Source organism: Chaetomium fimeti (assembly GCF_033439085.1).
Source record: "Chaetomium fimeti strain CBS 168.71 chromosome Unknown B0H64scaffold_11, whole genome shotgun sequence".
NCBI classification, from domain to species: Eukaryota; Fungi; Ascomycota; class Sordariomycetes; order Sordariales; family Chaetomiaceae; genus Chaetomium; species Chaetomium fimeti.
Genome location: NW_026944339.1, coordinates 1 through 26280, shown reverse-complemented (window position 1 = coordinate 26280; position 26280 = coordinate 1). Strand labels below are relative to the sequence as shown.

The 26280-nt window shown below is 54.4% G+C and overlaps 3 protein-coding genes across 3 annotated transcripts; 2 read left to right on the top strand and 1 right to left on the bottom strand.

The window, feature by feature from the left end:
* The first annotated feature begins 921 nt into the window (after positions 1 to 921).
* B0H64DRAFT_367536 (cytochrome P450) lies at positions 922 to 3012 on the top strand. Its single transcript, XM_062801953.1, has 2 exons — positions 922 to 1413; positions 1506 to 3012. Exons 1-2 carry the CDS (start codon positions 1305 to 1307, stop codon positions 2771 to 2773), a joined length of 1377 nt encoding a protein of 458 aa, XP_062654317.1. The 5' UTR covers positions 922 to 1304; the 3' UTR covers positions 2774 to 3012.
* Positions 3013 to 4871: 1859 nt separating this feature from the next.
* Positions 4872 to 7034, top strand: B0H64DRAFT_410670 (general substrate transporter). Its single transcript, XM_062804800.1, has 6 exons — positions 4872 to 5227; positions 5293 to 5908; positions 5970 to 6014; positions 6072 to 6084; positions 6144 to 6597; positions 6672 to 7034. The coding sequence occupies exons 1-6, from the start codon at positions 5021 to 5023 to the stop codon at positions 6906 to 6908; spliced, it is 1572 nt and encodes a 523-aa protein (XP_062654316.1). The 5' UTR covers positions 4872 to 5020; the 3' UTR covers positions 6909 to 7034.
* Positions 7035 to 8377, bottom strand: B0H64DRAFT_410669 (ochratoxin A non-ribosomal peptide synthetase). The gene has a single exon (XM_062804799.1). The coding sequence runs from the start codon at positions 8368 to 8370 to the stop codon at positions 7222 to 7224; it is 1149 nt and encodes a 382-aa protein (XP_062654315.1). The 5' UTR covers positions 8371 to 8377; the 3' UTR covers positions 7035 to 7221.
* Positions 8378 to 26280: the final 17903 nt, after the last annotated feature.

Here is a 26280-nt window from a genome sequence, read left to right as displayed (position 1 = left end):
CGGCTTTTAAAATATATAAAGTCCTTGATACCTCGTTGATATATCCACCTTGAACCAGTATAGACTAGTTAACTTCAGGTACCCTTCATAGATAATCAATCGCTAAAAGCTTGATATATATGATCCGTGTTTTTGGGCGACAACTAGATCACATACATCTATACCCTTTCTTGAAGCCCACCTGCCATCTACTATAATACCCACTAATATATAGGTAGGCAACTCCTGGTCTATCGCCTCGTACATTTCAAGCCTCTCCTGCCCATTACACGTCGCACCATCCACTTTCAGCGGCACCGCCACCTCAAAGCTCTCACACATGAGATCTTCTAAGCCCGCCAGCACCCCGAGCAACGGATGCCGCTGCTGCTGCTGCGCCCTCGAGCCCCTCTCCCTCCGCCTCTCCCCCTCTAGCATACCCCCTGCATACCCCCAAGGACCCTCGACAGATGCAGAGGACGACAGGGGGTACCTTTAACAGACGTGTGGCTCACAGGTGGAGTGGATTGCGAAAGATGGGGTCCAACATCACTCCAAGACATGGGGCTAGTGATGGAGTGATGGAGGAGTGATGGGCTGACCGGAACACTGTCACACCGCTGCTGGGGAAAGGGGCTTGCGGTGATAATCATGTTAGTTGTAGTTATTGCTCTCCTTCCATTCCGGTCTGTGCCTTGTCTTCTCCTGGCGTAAATCGGCCGTTTTGAGTCGAGAGAGCCAGACCTCACCACCACGGAGTTGGTCGAAGGGCCCAGGCTCTCAGAGACAGATGGGGACCCGCCAAGGTTCAGCTCGGCTCGTCGGTTGCCAACTCGTGCGCCATTGGCCGCGGCCCGTCGACCACCCGCCCATCGGGCCGTCACCGCTTGTCAAGTCGGGACAAGCTCCGCTGCAGGTCTCAGCTCCGGGGACCGTGGTGACCAAAACACCGCCCATGAGTGGCTGGCGGCGATCATTGACGCACGGCAACAAGCCGGCCACACGCTTCGGCTGCATTGTTGATTGGTGATCGCGCTGAGATGCAGCTCCAAACTCCCACCAAGCTAGGCCTGACTGGAATGACAACACGGTGATCGTGGGCCCTCGTCCCGGGCCCTGTGTGTCGTGGTTTTTTCCCAGCCACTGGGTTTGTGTTCGCCGATCAACAACTTTCTTAAGAAGCATCCCGCGCACAAGTTTAGGCGAGCAATTGTGCGAACACTCGACTGAGTTCTCCGCCGTCCATTTTAGTTACCCCCCCACCCCAAGCTTGAAAGGTTCATTCTCTGGTTCGAGTTTGACGATTCCCACACTCAATCATCACCATGTCGACACCAATCCCACAACCCCCCGGTATCCCTCTGCTGGGTAACCTCTTCGACGTCGACCCGAGCAACACTTGGTGGTCATTGAAGACACTCGCCGAGAAATATGGTCAGTGCGGTCCCTGACCCATCCCGGGATAACAACCGAGAGTTGCCTCCTCCGGAAATAGGACGACACGCTGACCCATGACCGCTTGACAGGCGAGATCTTCCAGATCAAGGTTCTTGGCCACCGCATCGTCTTCGTCGCTAGCGCGGCATTGGCCGAAGAGATCTGCGATGAAAAGCGGTTCCGCAAATTCGTCGGCGGCCCGATCGTCGAGATCCGCTACACGGTCCATGACTCGCTCTTCACGGCGTACGACCACGAGGAGAGCTGGGGTATTGCCCATCGCATCATTGTGCCCCAGCTTGCCCCGGACGCAGTAGCAGGCCACTTTGACGAGGTGATTCAGTGCACCGATGACTTGATCGCGAAATGGAATGGGCTCGGCGCGGATGCCCGGACGCGCCCCTTGGAGGACCTCAACCGGCTTAACCTCGAGACCACCACACTGACATTGTTTGGCAAAAAGCTGAACTGTCTGGAGGGGCCGGAGCACCCCATGATCAAGGCGATGGAGGACGCGACGTCAGAAGCCATAAAGCGGCCGAACAGGCCAAAGTTGCTCAACTGGCTGGTGCATGACGGCAAGTTCAAGAAGGCGACAAAAGTAATGCGCGGTTTTGCCGCCGACCTGGTCAAGGACAGACAGGATCATCCTTCGGACCGACACGACCTGCTCTGGACCATGCTGAACGCGAAGGACCCCGAGACAGGCAAGGCCCTGACCGAGTCGCAAGTCATCGACGAGATCGTGACCATGCCCATCGGGAGCAGCACCGCTCCCTGCACCATCGCCGCTGCTATCTACTTCCTCCTCCAAAACCCAGACGCCCTCGTCAAAGCTAGGGATGAAATCGATGCTGTCATTGGAGAGGGGCCGTTCCGACAGGAGCACGTGTCCCAGCTGCATTACGTCGCGGGCCTTGTCCGCGAGACCCTGCGGCTGTCGTGCGCGGCCCCGGGCTTCAACATCGAACCGATCCCGAAACAGGGTGACGAGTCCCCGGTGCTTCTCGCCGGGGGGAAGTATCAGGTCCCGCACAACCAGGCTCTCATTATCGTGTTGGCCGGTGTCAACCGTGACCCGGCCGTTTTTGACGAGCCGCTCGCTTTCCGGCCCGAACGCATGATGGGTGAGGCGTACGAGAAGCTACCGGCCGCGGTGAAGAAGTGGTTCGGCAACGGTAAGCGGGAGTGCATCGGCAAGCACTGGGCGTGGGAGTTCCTGGTGGTCGTCACGACCAAGTTGATTCGGGAATTCGACTTTGAGGCTGCCGATCCCAACTACCAGTTCAAGCAGGATGGATGGTTCAATATACGGCCCATCGACTTCTCGGTGAAGGTGAAGGCGAGGACGCGTTGAGCTAGCGTAGGAGGGCGGACGGCTAAGGAGCAGGGACTGAGCGAGGTGCAACAGGGACTGGAGGGTCGCCGTGCGTACTAGTCCAAGATATTTAACGGATTCTGGGTGCTTCGTAACTATTCGGATTCGGAATGGAGTGAGGGGATGTAATTTACGGCACTTGACCACATGTACGCTGAGGCCCAATACTGCAGACAGCCATTTTGTTAACCTTTGTTTATTTGTAGCATCATGCCCCCCCCCCGCTAGCACTGAACTGAGCTCTCGGTTGAACGGTCAAGGTAGGATTCTGAGAGTGCCAATACTAGGTTGGTGTTTCTGGAAGAGGAGGGCAGGAAGGGTGAAAACTCCCTAAGCTGGTGTGCAGCCGTTTCTCGCGTGCTCCAGGCGTTTTGCACCACACAGCAGCCCATGTCGGGGCGGGCAACAAACTCCACGCGCACTTCTTGTCAAACCAGACTTCAACCAGTCAATAATTCTCTCTACAAGTGCGGCCAAAACCAGAGCGGTTCCATGGAAAAACGGAACCCAGACAGCCAATTCAACTCTTACTACGTAGGTACGTTCTCTTAAAAACAGCAACCATCCTCCATTACTACAGGTATATCATAGGCATGTTAACATCACATTTTGGACAGACACTATCTACCTCGGTACTCGGCACCTACCTAGGTCCGAGGTATACGGATAAACTAGTGCGGTACGAAATAGAGCACGGTTCACTGGGTTCACTGGGAGTGGTGGACGGTGTGGATAATGCGAGGTGGCGACACCAATCGAGGAGTCACACACGAGGGCCCTGCACGAGAGCAAGCTGCGTATAATTAGCAATTATGGTGGCTGCAACGGCCTTATACCTTATGCTACGTCGTATGCATTTTCTTTTCTTGAACGCGTACAAACAATTCAAAATGAAGTGCAGCAGTTTGGCCACCATTCTCCTCATCCTCTTTGGCCAGGCCGCGGCCCAGGACGTCACGGTCTCGAGCGCTACCTCGACGGCCGCCAACCGCTATCGCCGTCAGTTCGGTGGTCTCAGCGGTATCTCTGGTGTCAGCGCCACCCAGGCCCGCACCAACGCCACTCAACAGACCGCCTAAGTCATGATGCCGCTCAAGGTGGTAAAGTGTTGCATATGGGTCCGGCGTTTCTCGGTAAAGCATTTTGCTTGAACCCGGGACGCGTCGGGCCATGGGTAGCAAGTCGGAAGTCACCATGGCGTGGGCTGCAGACTTTCTCTGCATCCGTCATGCGTGCTCCTTTCCGTCACAGGAGCCCAGGAACCTGGACAATGGGGTCGGGGATATAGTTATCACGGATGTGATAGTTATATAGTTATGAATTGAAGCGGTCCCAAGGATATTTGCTGCAGCCCAATCTTTCCGTGTTGCTTTCATCATCTATCCGCTCCGATGGTTGGTGGATTAACCCCTCGTCTTTGGGCTGGTTATTCCTCCATCGACTACCTCTAACTCGCTAATAGACCGTGGGCTTACATACCAACATTGGAGTGTCGGTTCGTGCATAGTGGTTCGCTGTGAGTTAATGGACTGTGACCTTCTGTGGAAAGGCAGGTCAATATTTGGCCATGCTCGACTGCCTCGATCTGCTGAAGACGCGGTCGGGATGACGATACCTTTTACTAGGCCGCATTCTACAATGGAAGCTAAGGAAGTTACTTTACTCCAATATGTAGGACGTGGGGGCACGGATGCCATGTAATCCATAACCATAGCTCTCGTACATGGTACCAGAGCGATGTGCGTTTGAACCAGACTCCGCGCGACGGGCCCCAAACGTACCTATCGTCAGACTTCCCTAGCTTGCGGAACCAGCTAAGCACAATATGATTGAACCCTGGCAAATCAAAGAAGCGGTTTCTCTCATCACATCGACTGATGGGGGATGGCATGGTGTGCTCGGCATCGAGCTCTGACAGGGATTCGGTGATATCTTAACTGCCGAGCGCGGGGAAGAGCTTGAATCACGAGACAAAACTGACGTGCCCTGTGGTTAGCATTCGCAGACTAAGACAAGCGTAGTGGAAAGGGGCCGCGGTGCACGGGGAGAAGATATCCGATGTTTCCCCTCTTGGTCTCACAACAATCCTAATGCAACATGATTCATTTAAGTCTGCAGAGACGCCTCTGATGGCCCGACTTGTGATCTCCATCTGTAGTGAGTGTCGCAATATCAACTCGCATTTTACAATTATACACTATTTATCCTCTGCCCTGCATAATCAATATGACTGCCACCTTAAACGTAGCACACCTCCCGGAGACGTCACTATGGGCAAACCGAAAATGTCTGTTAATGTGCAGCATCGTGGCCGTGGCCAACATGCAGTACGGTCTCGATTCTGCATGCCTTGCTAGCCTTCAAGCCATGCCCGGGTTCCTGCGGGTCTTTGGCTACCCCGATCCGAACCTCAGGGGCGGCTACGGCATTGACGTAAGACAGCCTCACATTACTACTTCCGCCCGACCACCAGTGTTCTGTTAACGACGGCAGAGCAGAGAACATTCCAGCAACTGATTGGCTCCTTGTTGACCCTTGGCGCGTTCCTCTCGTCCATATTCGCAGGCGCCTTCGCTCACTTCTTTGGTCGCAAACCTGCCCTCTGGCTTGCATGTCTCTTGACCGCCGCAGGGGCGGCCATCCAGATTGGCACCACCAACTGGGGCGTTGTCTACCTCGGCCGCCTGATACTCGGGATTGGCAATGGATTCCTAGTCACATTTTCGAATATCTATTGCGCCGAGGCCGCGCCAGCGCACCTCCGTGCTATGCTGGTGGCGTTATTTTCCGAATGGGTCACCATCGGTAGCATTGTCGGTGCGGCGGTGACAAACGTGACCTCCAAGTCGCTTGACAAGTCGTCGTATCAGATTCCGCTGGGGATTCAGTTCATCGTACCGGCAATTCTTGCCGTGGGGCTGGTATTTGTGCCAGAGTCACCAAGGTACTTGGTGAATAAGGGCCAGCTGAGCCAGGGGAGAGCCGCGCTTGAGGAGTTGAGGGGCGACTCGCTCAATGACGATAACTTGGAGTTGGAATGGGTGGAGATGGTCAAGGGGATTGAAGAGGAGAAAAGACTAGCCAGCTCGGTTGGGCCCCTAGAAATGTTTAGAGGTTTGAGCCCTTCCCGATCCCCGAAGCTGTTAACGGTCATGGCTCATGTCTAGGTACACAGGGACCAACCTACGTCGGACATTGCTTTGCTTTGGGGTCATTGCCAGTATGTTACCTGATTTCTCCAACTTCCTTTTGCGTCCAAAATGCTGACCATCAATAGCTCAAACCGGAAGGTATTACAAATTCGCCCCCCGATGATATTAACACCTCGACCAAACTAACACGCCGTCAGCGGCTCCTGGTTCCTCATCAGTTACACTACGTACTTCTTGGTCGTGTCTGGCCTCGGCGTCGACGAAGCCTTCAAGTATTCGGTTATGAAGTCTTGTCTGGGTTTCATCGGAGTGAACCTCGGCATCTACTTGATGCGCCACGTCGTCGGCCGGCGTAGCATCATGATGATCGGCTCACTAATCCAGGGTTTGTGTATGCTCATTGTCGCGATTACCGCCACAACATCGGCGGGCACCCTCGTTGCACGGAACTGCCTTATCGCCTTCACGTCTTTGTACATGTTTGCTTACAATGCTTTTGTTGGAGCGGCCAGTTATCCAGTGGCAACGGAGCTGGTGAGCACGAGACTGAGGTCCTGGACAGTAGGCTCCGCCATTAGCCTAGGATACTTTCTCGCCTGGTTGACTGGGTTCTGCTCGCCGTACTTTATTAACCCCGAAAACATGAATTGGGTAGGTGCCATGACATATCGTTATCATTTCCGTGGCAACCCAAGTATACGCGTACTCACTGCATATGTAAACAGGGGGCAAAGTACGGCTTCATCTGGGCCGGGTCGAATTTCGCCTGCGGCATCTTCTTCTTCCTATGTTTGCCCGAGCTCAAGGGACGAACTCTTGAGGAGATTGACGAGTTGTTCGAGAGACGGATTTCAGCATGGCATTTCAAGACGACAAAGACCAACATCACGGAAGCAGTGTTGAAAGAAGTGCGAAACTGGGAAGGGGGCATGGCGGCAGTGACCAAAGGGACCTTGGCCTAGTCGGACCTCACTCCATAAGTCGAACGGGCTCGATTAGCCCACCGTTTGCCAACTTGGGAATTCGGGGGCTAGGTGGAAAGACATCGTGCGTAAGAGTAGGTAGTAAATTGAATAAATACAGCTTCTTTGCGCTTCCCGGTAGCTTCCGTTTCATGCGACTGCCGCGGACACATCATGGATATTATCCCCCTTGGCTCCCTTCTTCCCATGTTAATACCTGTCTCTGTTCCTGAAGACCAAACCAGGTTTACTGTCTCTGCCCAAACAGCATTAATGCGAAAGTCGCAACCTTTCTCGCACTATCAATGGCCCATTAAAATTGCCATTGCCTGCACCAATTCTTCATGAGCTCGGGCGTGACGGCGTGCATCTCGCGCATCGTCTTGCTGCGGCTCGTAGTCCGTGACGTGTCCATGGCGACGTATCCCTGTCCTTCATTCGCTGCCCTTACCCAAGCCTTGTAAGTGTCGAGTAGCTTTACACCTGGGTTCATGCCGATGTCCTCGGCTTTGGTTTGGCTATTCTCCAGCGCGCTCACCCACGCGTCGAAACTGACAAGCTTCTTGATGCGGCCGCCGTAGAACTCCTTCACGGCTTCTCCCAGCGGCCTCCATGGCGTTTTGTCCGGGTTGATGCCGTGGAAATAGCCGTTGATGTCTTGGATCGGAACCTTGCACGTCACTCCAGATGCCTCGAGCACGAGGTTCGCGATTCCCTCGATCGGTGTCCAGTCAACCGTCGTCATCTGTCCAAGACTCTCGGGAAGGAGGCCGAGATATACCGAGCTAGCAATGATGCTAGGGAGCCACTCCTGCCGGTTCCAGACCCCCTTTTCGCTGCTTGGGCCGCCGATTTGCCCGATGCGCATGATTTCGATGGGAACACCCAAAACCTCGCTTGCTTTCTTCAAGATGAGACTGCTGATGAGCTTGGACTGGCCGTAGCCGCCGGTGCTGATGTCCAAGTCCCCAAGTGGTTCCTCAGGCACTGGCTCTGGGTTCTTCCAAGCGCTAACGGTGGCGATGGACGAGATGAACACGATGGGGACTCGCTTCGCCGCTTTGCAGCTGAAGTCAGCCAGGTTCCGGACCCCCCGAATGTGCGGCTCGAAGGACTCGACAGGCATGTTGAAGTTAACCGGCCATTGGTTGTGGATGACCCTGTCCACCTCGGTCAGAAGTCTGTCGTACACCCCCTGTTCAAGTCCTAAATCATATTGCGACATGTCGGCGCGCAAGAACTCGGCCTTTGAGAAGTCGATGTTCAGGCCACGGTCGGCGTTGGTCTTCCTCTGCCGAGTCTCGGCGTCATCCGTGCGGTTAAGGCAAATGATCCTCTTGACTCCGGGGCAGGAAGACGCTATGTCAAGCATATATGTCCCCAAGGCGCCCGTCGTACCGGTTATCACGATCACCTGGCCCTCATCCCGCGGCGGCGGCTTGTTGGCCTGTGCCGGCGGCATATTCCTGGTGTATTTCTCTAGTAGAGCTTCCATGGTTTGGTCCTGCTGCTGCGTCTCGCTGGTGGTGGCGTCCTGGCCATTACTGCCTACCAGTGAGAAGAGGTACTCCGCCAGCCGCCTGGGGGTCGGGTGTCCATAGATGACACGTGTGGCGAGGGCCGAGGCGTCCATACGGATTCCGCTTGTTTCCAAGCCCGCCCGGAGCAGCCGGGATGCGTTGATGACTTGCATCGAGTCAACACCCACGGTGAAAAAGTCGGTGTCCGGATCTAACTTGGGTGACTGCAACCGTTTCTCAAAGATGGCCTCGATTGACTCGGTCAACGCCTCCTTGGAACCGAAGTCCAGAACCGGGGCCTCGGAGGACGTGACTTCGTTGACTTGTTGATAGATTATATCAATCTCCTCTTTGTACATCCTGATGGTGCCGGTCCGCTGGACCGTCCCCTTTCCTGCCCGGAGGAATGGCTTGTCGGGGTTGGAGATGGCGATCAACTGACGTCCAATTTGGCCATGGGCCACCGTTTCCTCGTTGGCTTTGGTCACCGTCGGCCAGACACTGTCTATGAACTCCTCGGCCTCAGCTGTCGTTTTGGGTTGCTTCACTGGCTCAAGAATGAGCGCAGGCTGGAACCGGTTGCTGCCAACCACGACCGCTCCCTTGACTTTGGGATGGCCCGTCACGATTGTCTCGATCGAGACCGGGTTAAGCTTTTCACCGTTTGAGAAGACAATGATGTTATCGACCCGGCCTTGATACATCCAATGATCCGCGAGCGTCGGATGCGGCTTGAACAAGTCGTTGGTCCGGTACTCCTTGGCGTCGGGGAAGGTGTAGAAGAAGCCTTGATAGCCGGGGTCTTTGTCCTTGCGCACGACGACTTGTTCGAATACGTTTACTCAATAACCACTTTAGGGCTTAAGGTTAGGGTCAAAACAGTTAAAAGCTAAGTTACTTTAATTTATCTAAATAATACCTTATCTAATCTATATAGATCTGAAGTCCCTATATTCCTAGCTATTTTGGTTATTTAATTATATATTTCTAAATACTTTCCTTATTTTGTTGATTTCAGTGTGCCAAGATCCAAGGTCCACATTTTACCCAGAAAAAACCCAAACTAGCTAGCCGCCCCACAGCCCCACCCAGAAAAAACCTAAACTAGTTAGCTGCCCCACAACCCCACCCAGAAAAAACCTAAACTAGTTAGCTGTCCCGCAACATCTTGATGCACCCAATTAGACGGTATCCTCTCCCAGAAAAAACCGAGACAAGCGAACTGGCCCACAACATCTCGATGCACCCAATTAGATGGCATCCTCTCCCAGAAAAAACCGAGACGAGCGAACTGGCCCACAACATCTCGATGCACCCAATTAGATAGCATCCTCTCCCAGAAAAAACCTAAACTAGTTAGCTGCCCCACAGCCCCACCCAGAAAAAACCTAAATAAGTTAGCTATCCTATAATATCTCGATGCACCCAATTAGATGGCATTCTCTCCCAGAAAAAACCGAGACGAGCAAACCGGCCCACAACATCTCGATGCACCCAATTAGATAGCATCCTCTCCCAGAAAAAACCGAGACGAGTGAACTGGCCTACAACATCTCGATGCACCCAATTAGATAGCATCCTCTCCCAGAAAAAACCGAGACGAGCGAACTGGCCCACAACATCTCGATGCACCCAATTAGATAGTATCCCGATATCTTATGTAAGAATTTCAAGAAGCGGGGAAACCTCTTCCTCACCGATATATGCTACCCTTAATCTCTCAGGAATTAGAGAAATCACTCAAACAAACATACCTTTTTCAGATCACCAGTATCTAAGATGGGCCGACCGAGGAAATACCTGAATCCTAGCGATGCTAAACTTGCTAAACGCGAGCAAGACCGTAAAGCGGAGTTACGTCGCCCAATACGTACAGCTCCAAATCCAGGACTTCAATTCTGTTACTATCAACCTGTCCCCCCGCAAACTCAGATCAATGTGATAAACCCTCGGGTTGGACTTGCCGTTAACAACGACATTACGCTTCCTGAGCCTCCTCATGAACCGTTATCCTCTAGCCAAGCTCAACAATTTACACCATTTGGGTTTCACGCTGTAGATTATAACAGTGAGGACCTAATACCTGTAAGAAATCCAACCAGTGATTCTATAATAAACGTTGAATTAAGTTCTTCTTCCTAATACCTTTTCTATAGCTACAAGCCCCCATCCATCCGCAGTTTAGCACCGCACCGCCCGCTCCCGGACCGCCGGGTCCCGCACAGCGACAAGCCCCCATCCATCCGCAGTTTGGCACCGCACCGCCCGCTCCTGGACCGCCGGGTCCCGCACAGCGACAAGCCCCCATCCATCCGCAGTTTGGCGCCGTACCGCCCGCTCCTGGACCGCCGGGTCCCGCACAGCGACAAGCCCCCATCCATCCGCAGTTTGGCGCCGTACCGCCCGCTCCCGGACCGCCGGGTCCCGCACAGCGACAAGCCCCCATCCATCCGCAGTTTGGCGCCGCACCGCCCGCTCCCGGACCGCCGGGTCCCGCACAGCGACAAGCCCCCATCCATCCGCAGTTTGGCGCCGCACCGCCCGCTCCCGGACCGCCGGGTCCCGCACAGCGACAAGCCCCCATCCATCCGCAGTTTGGCGCCGCACCGCCCGCTCCCGGACCGCCGGGTCCCGCACAGCGACAAGCCCCCATCCATCCGCAGTTTGGCGCCGCACCGCCCGCTCCCGGACCGCCGGCTCCCGCACAGCGACAAGCCCCCATCCATCCGCAGTTTGGCACCGTACCGCCCGCTCCCGGACCGCCGGCGCCCACACCGCAACAAACACAATCAGGCCAGATGCAACCAGAAACCCACATCAACATCGGCCTTCAGGATCTATATCTCGATGATATATTTCCAATCCTTCCAGAGCAGCATACAGACCTCGAACAACTTATGCAAGAACGACAGCGAATGGACGATGAACTTGCCGAACTTGTTGAACAACAGCTTGCAATAATTTCTCCAAACGAAGGGCAACAAGAAACACAAGGTCAAAGCATACCTCAACCACCAATCTCTCGGACACCAACCTCACGCTCCCGACAGCTTCAAAAAGCAGCTCAAGGATCTCGCGATATTCGATCAATGTTTAATCGACAGCCATCACCTCGAAGCCAACAAACAGCGAGTTCCCCAATTCGCCCTCTACAACGTCCAAGCCTAGGAAGTGCAACTGGAGTCCTTGGGTTGTTACCCTCTAGCCCTATAGCCGGTATCGGCTCCCCAGCCCAGAGCTCCGCAGCTAGCTCCCGGGCCCAGAGCCCCGCAGCCGGATCCCGGGCCCAGAGCCCCGCAGCCGGATCCCGGGCCCAGAGCCCCGCAGCCGGATCCCGGGCCCAGAGCCTCGCAGCCAGATCCCGGACCCAGAGCCTTGCAGCCAGATCCCGGACCCAGAGCCCTGCAGCCAGATCCCGGATCCAGAGCCAGAGCCCCGCAGCCAGATCCCGGATCCAGAGCCAGAGCCCCGCAGCCAGATCCCGGATCCAGAGCCAGAGCCCCGCAGCCAGATCCCGGATCCAGAGCCAGAGCCCCGCAGCTGGTGTTGGTCTACCCCTTCCTACTTTTCTCATCCAACGCCTCAAACGATTTCCAGCATGTCAACTCATTAAACATCACGAGACTGATAGTCTAACTCCGGCCCATCTGGCATTGCACCACAAGGATGGAGTTTCACAAACTTGCGGGTCACTTCATACTATCGCCAACCATCTCTGGAGCCAGCCAAGCCGCTCTAATCTAGGAGACAATATCGACCCCGAGCCCCGAACTCTCCCAAACGTCCTAGACTCGGGACGTCTTGGCCTTGCAGAGTATCCACCAAACCTCGACTGTCGTACCGCATTTGAAGGGTTTGACTCCCGGGTCCCAGACACTACCCCACCTCGACTTTGCATGTCAACTCAGCACAGCCGAACAACTCAGACAACAGAGCCATTCTTTACATCTTTCGATATCGATAGTATCTGTGCCTTTAGCGACACTCTTGCTTCCTGCCGCCAGGGAATCCGATGGTTTGGCGATATGTACACCCATCTCAACATTACCGCCAACGTCCACCTTGGCCTATCGGTACCCCCAGAGGTAACCTCTACGGATACTCGATGGCGGACTGTCCCTCTCCATACGATCCCACATTACGCTTTTGGCCAAGTGTCTGGTTGGGATACGATGATCGTCCACATCTTCTTCCCTCGCCTCTATAAGGACGCCCATCGACAGAGCAAACCCCTCGAACTTACCCTACTATCTGGCGATCAGTATTCTCTCTGGGTTGATGCCGTCGTTCTCCCCGCAATTGCAGACGCTTGTAGCGTTAAAGACGAGAATGGAAACCTTGTTCCAGACGCCAACGTCCTACAACATCTCCCCCCATCACGCCAAGCAGCAGCCTACAACACATCGGCACCCACTGAGCATGCAGCTCGAACCTCGAAACAAAGTACCGAGAGCACCACCTCTCGACGCCAGATGGTCACAACCCTCATTGGAGCCTCTACCACGCAACGATTAACCGATTTCATCCGGAAACGGATAGAGGATAACCCGGAATGTCAGATCTTTCGAGACTTTGTACTCTATTTTAACTGTAAGAACACCAAGCTGCAGTTTATGGCATCCGATAACCTCGACCACTCCTCGCCACCATCTGGAGCACTCCCACGTGTCGGCCAGCAGTTCCTCGAATCCTGGGCGAAGTGCCTTGACGACGAGACATTAGACCCCACGCGCGTTTTTATCGACCTCGGAAAACAGGTGACCGCAACACCTTCAGCACTCCCCTATGATAGTGGGAGTAAGCCAGCCTCTACCTTTCTCTATCGGAAATGCTGCCTTCAAGCCGCTGTTGATGATCGAGAAGAGTGGCTTGCACAGCAAATTCCGCAAGCAGAGGACCACCAAGCCTCACCAACCCCGCCAAGCCCCAGAGCCCCGCAGCAAAACCCAGCCCCGCCAGCCCCCGACGCAACCCCGCGGCAAACCCCAGCCCCACCAGCTCCGCCAGCCCCCGAAGCGGTAACGCTAGCAGAGGGTGAAGACCAAGATGCCAACCATCAACAACAATGGGAAGAACAGGACATTGCACGAGGCCGTTCGACCTTCAATAACCCTAAACGCCGCAAGCTCCAAGACAAGCACGAGATCCGCAAACCACAGGTTACATTTTACCCATGGGCAATGACCGACGAGGTTGGCAGTATGACCATCACATCATCTCCGACAGGTGCCGACTTGGCTGGTGGCCTCGTCTACTCCCAATACTATAACCTTACGAAAGCACCTTTCGATGCCCAGAAGGTTTACGCCCTCCAGCCCCCGGTATACGAGAACCTTGCTATCGACCCTCTTTACCTCCGTCAGCTACGCCAAGCCGGCCGAGCGTCCATTACGGACCAAGCAACACTGAAAAAGGGTTATCTCTTATCGAAGCAACGTGCTGCACTCAACCTGCGAGAGTCCGTCAACCGCTCATTTGGCATCCGCGAGGAGCATCGTATCTCGCTATCCCTCTTCCGTCAAGTTCTGCAAAATTGGGATTCCATCACCCCTTCCCCGGATAACGAGGCCGAACCTTTGCCCTGGTTCTCGGTTCCGACTACCGATGTTCTTCACTTCCTTCGCGGCCAGATCAACCGACATTGCCTCCTCTTCGAGTATATACTCGGGCGTACCGGTCCAATGTTCTCGCTCGCAGAAACAGTACCAATGGTTATTGCCCTCCGGGGCCTACGCTATTGCTACAGCAGTAATGCGATCTTCAAAGAGCCGCTCCTCTTTGGTGATAAGTGGACACAGCGAGAATGGGTCCCCCCAGAAGTTCGCGAACAGGATCTCGAAGGCGAGGATATCCATCTCCCACAAGGTGGAGAAAACCGGGACGCAGACTTCCAAGAGCGGGAACGGATCGGGCTTGGTCTATCCCGCTCGATGGAGCAACATGGGTTTGGTTGGTGGAAGTCTGGCCTCTTTCAGTGGGAGTTCTGGCGGTTCCATACCCATATTACACGCAAGCTCTTGGTCGGCAATCTCCTTCTCTACGCAGAGTACCGCAAACGGTGGAAAGCTATTCGTCAAGTACGGAATACCCAGGTACAACTCTTCCAAGCACAGTCGTGGTTCCAGGACCATAACCTCCAACACCGCCCCCAAGCTCAAGCAACGTGGCTAGACTACCTTCATTGCCTTGTTCTCCGGCAGTTCGACCTCGACGTCTGGCAAGAAATGTACTCTCAGAATAAGAGGTACGAGGAACTTATCCCTACGAGGACTCGCGACTACCCTGCCAGCAACCCCCCGGCCTTCTGCTGGGATAAGATGTTCCCCCTGTTCTTTGATCGGGACATCGGTGATGAAACCCCCTGTGGACCCCACCTCGTCGTCGGTAATAAGCTGAAGATTACGGACCCTGAGGAGCTTATCCGGACCCTCTTCGAATGGCGCGATAGGGCGGTTAGGAAAGGCTGGTCCGCCCGCAACTACCGGGTCGCCACGCAGCGCAGCTTTGCGATGATCTCCCACTTCCTCAGCAACGAGGCCGCAGAAGACTGGCTCGATAGCCTTATGAAACTTGTTCGCTTGACACGGTGGATCCTCCCGTACCCCAACGAGTCATCTTTCTTTTCCTTCACCAAGACCCACGGTGCCAAAAACTTGAACCGCAGAGTGATGTGGTTTCCAAGTATACTCTACCAGTTCCCAGAGGATGGGACATGGGTTTCGGATATCCGTCTTTCACAACGTCCGGATTTGGGTAATTTCACCATCATCAGTACATCATCCAAACCGGAATATCCAATCTTCGTACAGACGACCCTTGAGAAAGCCATTGGCCGTATTAGCCAAGACTACCGGCCAAACACCAACAATCGGAGGGAGCCAAAATGGACAACGCAGCAGGTGGTTGCGTGGTGTGTTCAGATAGCAAAGGAAGGACCAGAGGTCTGGTCCGTTGGCAAGGCCACTTATAACTCGCAGGGAATACCGTTCATCCCTATGGTAGAAGGTGGAAGCGTACCAGAGCTCGTTAACTACCAGCTTATCAAGCGCGGGAAGGACTTTGATGAGCTGGATACTTGGTTTCGTGATATAGTTAGTCAAGAAGAGTCTCGAGAATAACTTTCTCACTCGAGCAGCAGACTCCAACCTAGCTCTATACTCATACTAAGACCCGTAACCCCCTGAACAGATGTAAAATAGTGTATCTAGTAGAGACTTTTATTTAAGCTCAGTTGCCATTAATGAGTAACCAAAACCGAAGTTTCAAATATACGACTTGAAAGGCTCATCATAGCTTAAAGCCTCGACTCGAAAACCCCCAGGTCACCACAAAAGCCGAGCATAGCAGGGTTACCCGCAGAGTTGACTATCGCCCGAGCCCTAAGGACATAAGAACTCTCGACTCGAAAGATCCCGGTAGGGTCCTTGAACCATTGAGGTACGTCAGCTAAGGCGGGGTTACCGGCAGACTTAACTGTGACGAGAAGCAGATATTCCATGGGGTCAGGCCACCAGTCAATACAACTATAATATCGAAACTGAGACAAAGAGAAAAAGAGAGGTGGTGGGATCGCTAGCGATCGTTTCGTGGGGAAGTAGGGCGAGGCGCTATGCGCGCTAACCCCGATTGAGCCACAGTGCCATCACAGGCAACCACCTCTCGTGACAACCCCCCCCCTCCACGAAAAAGCTCGTCCGCGAGCTTTTGCTCGGAAAAGGTCCATCACTTTTTCTTCCTGTTGGATCGCCTCAACGGCGCGCCCACCATGACTGGTTCGTTGTCATCCTCATGATCCGCCGCGAACTCGTCGCGTTCGGCCATTTCCAACCATATTTGCAATCGTGTGGGCGGGCCAGACTTGTCGGGGTTCGCGTCATGGAACTGTTTCAACGCTTCCGGCGAGTTCTTGAAGTCGGCCGCGGGATACCATTCGGGGTCGGCTGCCCAGCCCTTCCAACGGACTTGGTACTTGCAATTTTCCATAGTAAACACGGCTCGCCAAGAGTTGTTCGACCTCCCATTCCATGTCTTGATTCGGACCAACCTCTTCGGCATCCGGGGACTCGGGTGCTTGGCCAGGAAGAGGGTTGTTTAGGTGTAATCGTAGTCGGTCGGGAGGGAACGTGTCGGTTCCCTTCCACGAAGCTGGGACTTCCAAACGGTACGCGTGGCCAACCTTCTCGATGATGCGGAAGTGCTGCCGCGTAACGGGGAAATCGAGCTTATCGCTGGGTCTGCTCGTCATTTCGGTGCGCTTGATGATCACGACGTGGTCGTCGACGTCGAAATCTGGTACGCGGCGATGTCGATTCGCCTGCTCTGCTTGCTTCTCCTGCGCTTTAAGGATGTTGGACCGCGCGAAGTCCCCAAATTCCTGGATCTGGCGCGCCCTCCGCTGGGCCTCTTCGCGATTGAGACGCTCTTCGTGCGGCAGATCTGTCAGTCCGGTTCGTGATTCCCAGTCGAATGGTAAGGGCATCGCGAACCCAAACATCACTTCGTGGGGCGACAATCCGGTGCTGTCGTGCGGGAGGCTCGACTGTACCGCGTCAAGAGCTGGGATTGCCCGGGACCAGTTGTCTTGGTAATGGCTTACAAACGGTCGTAACCGTTGGTTAATATACTGGTTAAGGTTCTCGACTTGGCCCGCGGTCTGCGAATGACCGGGTGTGGCCAGTTTCCAATTGATCCCCAGAATCTTTGACAGTTCGTTGGTAAAGTCGGCTCGAAACTGCGGCCCCTGGTCACTGATGACCTCCATCGGGAGACCGTAGACTCGATACGGGCCTTCATAGTACATCTTCGCCGCATCGCGAGCCGTGGCTCCCTTCGTGCAGGGAATAGTCCATGAAGCTTTCGTGAGGCGGTCAATCATGACCAGAGCGTTGTCAAATCCGTACTTGTCTTTCGGAAGTTCGTTGAAATCCATCACAACGCTCTGCCATGCTCGCTGCGAGGGGGGGATTGGGTGTAGCAATCCGGGGGTCTTGTCTCTCGGGTGCTTCGCGGCGCGGCACACACAGTTAGCGATATACTGATCGATATCGCTGCCCATTCGGGGCCACCAGTACCGGGTGTTGATCAACTTGCGCGTCTTGTTTATGCCCGGGTGGGCGGTCGTCAAGCGCGAGTGTGCCTCAGTAATGATGCGGGTCCGCAGATGGTTGACGGCTGGGACCACCAATCTACCGCTCATCAACAGCAAGCGGCCATCCAGGAGCGAGTATTCGGAATCCTGCTCGCTGCGGGCCTTCTCACGGTATGGCTCCAACTCCAGGGCAGATTGGTTGTAACGGAGGAGCTCGTCGATGAGCTCGAAACCCGAGTCTGCGGGCGCCTCTATCTCCTCGTCAAGCGCCATCAACTCAACTTCAAGATCATCAGTGCGGGTTGCTGCGCCATCCTCCAGCACGGGGGTGAAGATTTGCAAGGTGCGATAGGCTTCCCTCTTCGCCTTCTGCGTCACTGTATCCTCGCTCTTGCGGGAGAGAGCGTCTGCCGCAGCATTCTCTTTGCCCGGCCGGTACGTGATTTGGAAATGGTACTGCGCGAGCAGCTCAGCCCATCCGGCTTGTCTAGCGTTGAGCAGGCGCTTCGTGCCAAAATACTTCAACGCTTCGTGGTCCGTGATGATCAGGAACGGGTCGTCCCCTTGGAGGCCAACAAGCTCGGCTCGCCAGCACTGCAGCGCGCGGATCACCGCCAGGAGTTCCTTGTCATGGATATGGTAGTTATGTTCCGCGCCGTGCATTGTCTCTGAGAAAAAGGCGATAGGATGCCATTCGCCGTCCGGCTGTTGCTGGGTAAGTACGCCTGCTACCACTCCCTGTGACGCGTCGGTTTCGACGCGGGTTGGCTTGTCGTGAGAGAAATGGGCTAAAACAGGCGCGTTAAGTAGCCGGTCTTTCAGCTCCTCGAAGGCACACTGGCAATCCGCATTCCAGTCAAATGGTACGTCTTTCCTTGTGAGGTTGTTTAGTGGGCGCGCTGTTCGACCGTATTCGCGAACGAAGCGTCGATAGAAGTTGCAGAAGCCAAGGAACGATTGGACTCCCTTGACAGTAGTCGGCTGTTCCCAATCCCGAACAGTTTCAATCTTCTTTGGGTCGACAGCGATGCCGTCGGTTCCAATAATGAATCCCAAGAACTTGGTGCTGGTGACGTGGAATTCGCATTTATCGATGTCGGCCTGTAAGCCCGCCTCGCGGAGGCGCTCCAGAACCTTCCCGACGTGCTCCTTGTGCTCCCGGAGGTTGTTCGAAAAGATCAGGATGTCATCGATGTATGCGCTACAGAAATCGTCCAAATAACCCATCAAAGTGTTGTTGATGAACCGTTGAAAGGTCGCTGGGCCGTTGGTCAAGCCGAACGGCATCACTTTGTACTTGTACGCGCCGTATCTCGTGCGGAACGTTGTGAGTTCTTCGTGTTCCGGGTTGATCCGGATGCGGTGGAAGGCTTGGCGAATATCGATCTTAGAAAAGATTTTGGCTTGGGAGACCCGCGCCAGAGTCTCGTCGATCAGCGGTAATGGGTACCGGTCCTTCCTTGTGATCGCGTTGAGCTTTCGGTAGTCGACGCAGAAGCGTAGTCCACCGTTAGCCTTGATCGCGAACAGGATGGGCGCGGCCCACGGGGAATCGCTTGGTTCAATGAAGCCTTTCCGCAGGTTCTCGGTGATATATTTCCGAGCGGCTTCCAATTCCTCCAAAGAGAGCTTGTACAGCGGCGAATATCCCAGATCCTCCGGCCTGCCAGTGACATCGATCTTATGGTCGACTTGCGGGCGGTATGGGGGCATATCGTCGGATTCCGCCTTGCTGAACACGTCGAGGAAGTCATGGTACTCGCTCGGGATCGCGTTGACTGCTTTCTGACGCAGGTCGTGATCATCTCGGGGCATCGACTCTGCGAGCTTGTCCTCAATCATCCTGTCGATCTCGTGAAGAGTGACGCAGCCGGTGGGCAGGTTGCGCGCAATCTGCCTGAATGCAATGGCACCGATAACGGCCATATCGGGTGGGCGATCCTTGTACCAGCCGATGCTATCCCTACGTAGAGTGTACGGTCCGTATTTATCTGTGCCACGCTTGTAGTCGATCGCGGGTTCCTTTCGCCGAACGCGTGGTTTAGGAGGCTGCTCCTTTGGCGGGGGAGGAAGGCCTTGCAGCGCGCGCTGCATCTTCTGCTGTTCAGGGGGATCGAACCGAACGGTCTTGGGTATCGGGTCGGATCGCGATAGGAGGTGGGTAATCGGGGACGCAGATGACGTCGGCGGCCGCGGAACAGGCTGGCGGCTCGCCTGCGCTTCCAGCTGTGCGATTCGCTGCGCGACAGCTCGCCCATCGCGCCTTCGTTGGTCTTCCTTTTCCATCAATGCTTCGCGGCGCTGAATGTCTTCCATTATAGCAGGATCGGGGCGTCCGGTCGGGGGTGCGCCGAGCTCGATATCAGCCTTCTTCCACCATCCTGGATCAGGGAGCCATTCAGTAGGGAAGATCAGTCTCCGGCGTCGGCTGTCGGTAAGGATGTCGTGATAGTCAAGCCACTTGTCACCAACGATCACATCGTGCTTGGAATCAATTACCAGCAGCGGTTCGTCGCGGAGAGTGCGGTTCTGGATGGTAAAATGCCCGACGAGCACCACGTCGACCAATTGGCACGCGCCTTTGTTGTCAAACCCGCCCACGGGTCGGGGCGTGAAGTCGGTTCGAGTCTTCAATTTCAACTGCTTCAACAGTCGTTCTGCATAGGCAACACTCACAAAGAGGTAGCCATTGGCTCCCGTATCAACCAAAACGTCGGTGGTGGTTAACGAAACTCCATTATTCGCTATGGAACAAGAGGTGAGAAAGGGTCTTCCTCCCAGCAACTTGCTAACGAAATCCGGTCGAGCTTCTGTCACACCGACTGTTGATACCAACCCTGAGAGGGAGTCGAGACTACCCAGGGTATCTAGTTTTCCGAGTCGGAGGCGCTGTCAGGCAGCTCAACCACCTTCGCAAGCTTCTTCTTGTTGGAGGCGGGTGCTCGGGGAGTGGCAGGCTCCTCAGCAGGCTCCTTCGCCGCCCAACGGCTTTGCAGGTTCGCAATGCGGGACTCGCGCTGCGCTTTCCAGTCTCCAGCTGCGGCTCCGCCGCCTGTCTTCTGCGGGCATTCCCGGGACGTATGTCCCTTCTCGCGGCAGACGAAGCAGCGGCCTTCATCATAGAGCTTGCGCACCTCCTCGGGTGAGAGCTGGGGAGCCGGGCTCTTGGCTTTGGGAGCTGCAGGTCTGGGATCCGAGATCTTCGGGGTCTTCGCGGCGCGTGGCGCGCCATCGCGGCGCGGGGCATGGCCATTGCCTGTCTGGCGGTAGGAATGCGAGATCTCTGCGCCAAGTCGGACATACTGATCGAACGTAACAGCGGGATCGAGGTACGACGGTGCCAACGCTCTCTGGAGGGTGCCGGGAAGTCGGCGCTTGAACTCAGCCTTCCACTCAACCTTGCTCTTGCCACATTCACCAGCAAGTCGTACAAAGTCGTTTTTAAAAGCAGTGAAGCTGTCACCCGGCTTCATCTCTAGCTCGATGAAGTCTGTCAGGGACTTCTCGGATTGGAGCGGGTCGTTGTATTCCGACCAGAGGTGAGCCATCAGCTTCTCGGACGTGTTGATTACGTCAGGGTGGGTTTCGCGGAGATAGGGAGCGAGCTCGCGAGCTGCCTTCCCACCTACCCTCCCCTCGATGTACCCTTGTCTAGCAGCATCGTTCGAGAAGTGGTCGCCATTGGCGGCGAGCTTATTCTGGAGGTTGCGGTACCAGGTCTCAAAGGTCGTAGTATCTTTAGCCCCGTCGTTGAGGAAGATAGGCGGGTCGGGTTGCTTTGCGCTGCGCCCCTTGCTCCCGCCAGATGCGGTTTCAGTGCTGCGAATAGAATGGTGGGTAGCGACCGTTCCCTCGCGCGCTTGCATCATGAGATCGGCGATGATCTGGTTAAGGCCCACGACCTCTTCGGTTCGGCTGTTCAAGTCTGCGTCATGGGTCGTCTTCAGATTGTCGGCGATGATCGGGACCCAATCGTGGATGTACTTCAAGTTACGGTCCAGGTCTTTGGCGATAGTATGGAGCTCTTCGACTTGCTCCGCGTATGCTGCGGTCAACAGTCCGCGCATCTTGACTTCCTTGAATACTTCGTCGGGGAAACGGGCAGCGAGATCCGCGAATTCGGTGGCATTGACTGTGCCATTGATCACGCCCGCGAACATGGCATCCGGTTTCTTGGGGTCGTCGTCGACCATCCGGGTAAACGGCATCGCAGGAGCCTTGTCCTTGTACTTGCCAGCGAAGTGGTCGGCAAATGCAACAAGCTTCGCACGCAGGTCTTCCACAAGGCTCTCGCGCGTCTCAGTGTAACGCACGTCTGGGAGTTGTGTAGTGACATCGCGGGTGAACTTCTCAATCGTAGCCGGCTCGGCGTCTTCGTCATCTTCGGCCACGAGGGGCTCTGCCTGGTTCAGCGGCACGTCGTGGATTGCCGACGAGCGGCGGCGCAACGGGGTATCTTTCTTGAGATCGTGACGATTGATCTCTTCGATCACGAACCGTACTTCCTTCCGGGCGCGATCGTCAGCGGCTGACTCGCGTGCCATCTTGGCGGTCTTCGGTATCCAACCCGGTTGGTTCGGCTAAACGCAGGTGGATGGATTTGGTTTGTCGGGTCGATTGAAACAACGCTTTCAATCTTTGATCTTCGGTTCTTCGGTGGGATATTAATTATACCTTCCCAGGTAAGAGAGATTGGTCTCAGTTTGTGACGAGAAGCAGATATTCCATGGGGTCAGGCCACCAGTCAATACAACTATAATATCGAAACTGAGACAAAGAGAAAAAGAGAGGTGGTGGGATCGCTAGCGATCGTTTCGTGGGGAAGTAGGGCGAGGCGCTATGCGCGCTAACCCCGATTGAGCCACAGTGCCATCACAGGCAACCACCTCTCGTGACATTAACCATTACCCGAGGCCTAAGAAAGACATAAGAACTCTCGACTCTAAAGATCCCGGTAGGGGCCTTGAACCATTGAGGTACGTCAACTAAGGCAAGGTTACCGGCAGACTTAACCATCACCCGAGGCCTAAGCAGGACATAAGAACTCTCGACTCGATAGACCCCGGTAGAGATCTTAAATCATAGAGGTACACCAGCTAAGGCGGGCTAGTCGGTCCTAACAGGGTCCCTATAAAACCCTCAGCCCACAGAACCTATCCAACTTAGAAGTACAAGTTTTTGAATCATCATAGAGGCACGGCAGTCAAGGTAGGTACCTACCGTTGTTAGCTCTAACCAAGTAGGGTTACCCAGCAGAGTCAACCGGAATACCAAGCCCCGAGAAACACGTAAGAACTCTAGACTCGAAAATACCCGCCTATAGAACCCTCAGCCTACAGAATCTATCCAACCATCACCCGAGGCCTAAGTAGGATATAAGAACTCTCGACTCGATAGACCCCGGTAGAGATCTTGAATCATAGAGGTACACTAGCTAAGGCGGGCTAGTCGGTCCTAACAGGGTCCCTATAAAGCCCTCAGCCCACAGAACCTATCCAACTTAGAAGCACAAGTTTTGAATCATCATAGAGGCACGGCAGTCAAGGTAGGTACCTACCGTTGTCAGCTCTAACCAAGTAGGGTTACCCAGCAGAGTTAACCGGAATACCAAGCCCCGAGAAATACGTAAGAACTCTAGACTCGAAAATACCCGCCTATAGAACCTTCAGCCTACAGAACCTATCCAACTTAAGAGGATTGCTTGAGGATTTAAATCATTATAGAGGTACGGTAGTTAAGGTAGGTAGCTAGTTAGTTCTAACTAAGTACCTATAAGTAGGGTTACCCAGTAGAGTTTACCTAAGTACTAAGCCCTAAGGAAACGTATAAGAGCTCCCGTCTAGACTCGAAAACCCCCTAGCTATTCGTTAAGAAGTCCTAGGTATTTATAGGGTATTCCCTAATACCTATTAAGGTTTCTTAGATGAAACCTCTAGATACCTCGATAACGACCTCGCTAAACAACTCTTAGATATTTATAGGGTCTTCTCTAACATCTATATATAGAGCTTTCTTAGATAGAACGCTAACCTTATACCGACGTAGAAGGTTAGGCGCTCCTCTAAGGTAGTAAACCTCGCAATCGTCAGCACCCCGGCAGACCGTAGGGCACTACGCGAAGGCAAAGCAAATGAAATGAGACCAATAACAACCTGCGAAGGCTGCCGTGGAGAGGTGCTAGGGTTACTTAGGGTTAGGGGTTACTTAGGGTTAGGGTTAGGGTTAGGGTTAGGGTTAGGGTTAGGGTTAGGGTTAGGGTTAGGGTTAGGGTTAGGGTTAGGGTTAGGGTTAGGGTTAGGTTAGGGTTAGGGTTAGGGTTAGGGTTAGGGTTAGGGTATATGATGTTGAAAAGTGTTGGTGAGGAAAACCTGAGAAGCAACAAGAAGTCCGACTGCTCTGATCTGGGGAGATGACAGAGGAGTTTCGCCCTTGAGGGCTCCTCAGGGACATTTATCTTGTTGAGAGTCACCGAGTACCGAGGGACGGAGTAAATTAAAACGCGAAGGCCGAAGCCTTCGCGCATTAATTGTCCTCCTCCCATTGGTGCCCGCACCGGCTAAACGCGACGAATGTTCAGCTGACGCGGGGGTGACGAGAGAGATTGACACCTCCAATTTTCATTGGAGAACTGAAAATCCGCGCGGTGTGAGTGGGCCCACACCGTATTCGCAGGCCTGCTCCTGCCGCCGGTCTTTTCCATTCCGGGCCTGTCCAAAGTGCACGCGCCACGGCGCCAAGCCCCCCATGCGGGGGGCTCGGGGCCGACGTGCACGGTTCCCACTTCATCGGTCCGGGGGTTCACCGTCATTGTCGGCCCGACACTGCTTCGCAGCAGCCGGTCGGGGCGACGACGTGCCTGTATTGCGGCAGCACTAAAGAACCTCCCATACGAGAGCGGCGAGATACCGACATTGAAACGAGAGAAAGACCGACATTGCCAGTTCGAAAACTGCGCGGTTACGGTTAAGGTTAGGGTTAGGACAGTACGAAGGGTATGCATTTTACCGCATGGCCGACGTAGCGTTTAAACTCCTTTCCTTTAGTCTTGAAGAGGGACGTTTTGAAACAAACATAACGACGCGTTCCCCCCAGGGGGAACTCATGTCTCATTGCCTGCCAAGACGGCTTTGTTCCAGGCCGAGATCTTATCAAAAAGGTTCTCGGTCCGTCTTAACGATTTGATGAGAGGTCCGTTGAGAGACTCGGGGATTGGCCCGCGTGTCTGCCAAACTGTCTTCATCTTTGTCAAGACGCTCTTCACATCAACATATTCCCAAATCTCATCATATGAAGATGGCAACATCAGAGGGAGCCCAGGCTTCGAGTCCTTTTTCTTAAGGAGCTGTATTGCCCGGTCCTTGTATGTCACCAGACTTCTCCATTTTCTGAGTGTATTCGCTGGATACCCTCTCCGAGCGAGCGCTTCATAAAACTCCCGAACCCTTTCCTCAAAGAATTCTTCATGGGAGCAGATGGTCATGAAGCGGGTCAACTCTGCTTTAACGAAAGCTCGCTTCACCGTCTCAGGGTGAGCAGAGGACCATGGAATGTATTGATGCTTGTTCATTCGCTTGCGATAGACCCTGGTGTGTAACGACCAGAGTCCCGCGCCTGCTCTGTAAAAGAACTCTGCGTCCAAGAACGGAGTCGCTTGCGAAGAGGAACGAATCCCAAGTGATGTGGTAAGGCGCGAGGTTGGGGGTGAACCCTTCCAGCCAGACATCTAGGGACGAACGAGATCCGGACCATATCATAAAGATGTCGTCCATGTAGCGGACGTAGAACCGGAGACCGGTGTCCCCGACCGCCAGCATGTTGGACATCCTTTCCTTGAAGCCAAGGGAAAGATTCGCGAATGCGGGCGCGCAAGAGGTGCCCATCGCGACGCCTTCCACTTGATGATAAAAAGTCCCATTGAACTCGAACACGTTATTCTTCATGACGATGTTAAGCAGTTGGCTCAGCATGTCAGTCGGAATGCCTTCAAACGACTTATCTCCGAGAGCATGACTGATGTTCTCGATGGTTTCGTCGATCGGAACATTTGTGTAGAAGGCTCCCACGTCACCAGTGACGAGCCAGACTTGATCCGATAAAGAAGGGGGGAGGGCCTCCAGTCTCTGCATCACCTCTCGTGTGCTTTCCACGCACCACGGGACGGTCTCTTTGAGGCATTGACGAAGGAGGAAATCCGCAACTTGCGAACATTTTTTCGTCACCCATGAATGACTTGGAATGATAGGTCGCAAGCTCCACTCTTTCTTGTGCACCTTGGGGATGCAGTGAAATTGCGGGATGCCCGCATCTTCCCGGGATGACAATAAAAATTCAGATACCTGTTTTGGCAGGTCGAACATGATGGGCAAGTTGCCAACGTTCTCAAGGACTTCGGCGCGGAGGTCCGGCAGGTTCGCAGCGTCGAAGATAGCGTACGTTCTTCGGTCGCTGAGGTGCCGTCCGCATCGCTCGAGGTACCAGTCTTTGGCAAGTACTGCCACGCCCAGATTTTTGTCAGTGATTTTCACCAGGGACTGTGACTGCCGGAGAAAATCGTTGATCTTTGCCAGGCCTGGGTTCGGCCTGGGGGTCTGTCCGAGGTGTAGGACCGTTGCCTCCACTTGTGAGAACAATAAGTCCTTGCCTGCGGCCAGACCACGCTCGATCACTGGGTCGCGATGGCGCAGAGGGGGTTGCCATTCTCGTTTGGGAACGTAGAATTTAGACGCTTGAGAGGGGGAGTCCCGGAAATGCCAGCGGATGCGGA

Coding starts and splice junctions, on each gene's coding strand:
- B0H64DRAFT_367536 (XM_062801953.1), top strand. CDS start 1,305: ATGTCGACACCAATCCCACAACCCCCCGGTATCCCTCTGCTGGGTAAC. Junction 1,414..1,505: donor GACACTCGCCGAGAAATATG/GTCAGTGCGGTC, acceptor ACCGCTTGACAG/GCGAGATCTTCCAGATCAAG.
- B0H64DRAFT_410670 (XM_062804800.1), top strand. CDS start 5,021: ATGACTGCCACCTTAAACGTAGCACACCTCCCGGAGACGTCACTATGG. Junction 5,909..5,969: donor GCCCCTAGAAATGTTTAGAG/GTTTGAGCCCTT, acceptor CTAGGTACACAG/GGACCAACCTACGTCGGACA. Junction 6,598..6,671: donor ACCCCGAAAACATGAATTGG/GTAGGTGCCATG, acceptor ATATGTAAACAG/GGGGCAAAGTACGGCTTCAT.
- B0H64DRAFT_410669 (XM_062804799.1), bottom strand. CDS start 8,370: ATGCCGCCGGCACAGGCCAACAAGCCGCCGCCGCGGGATGAGGGCCAG.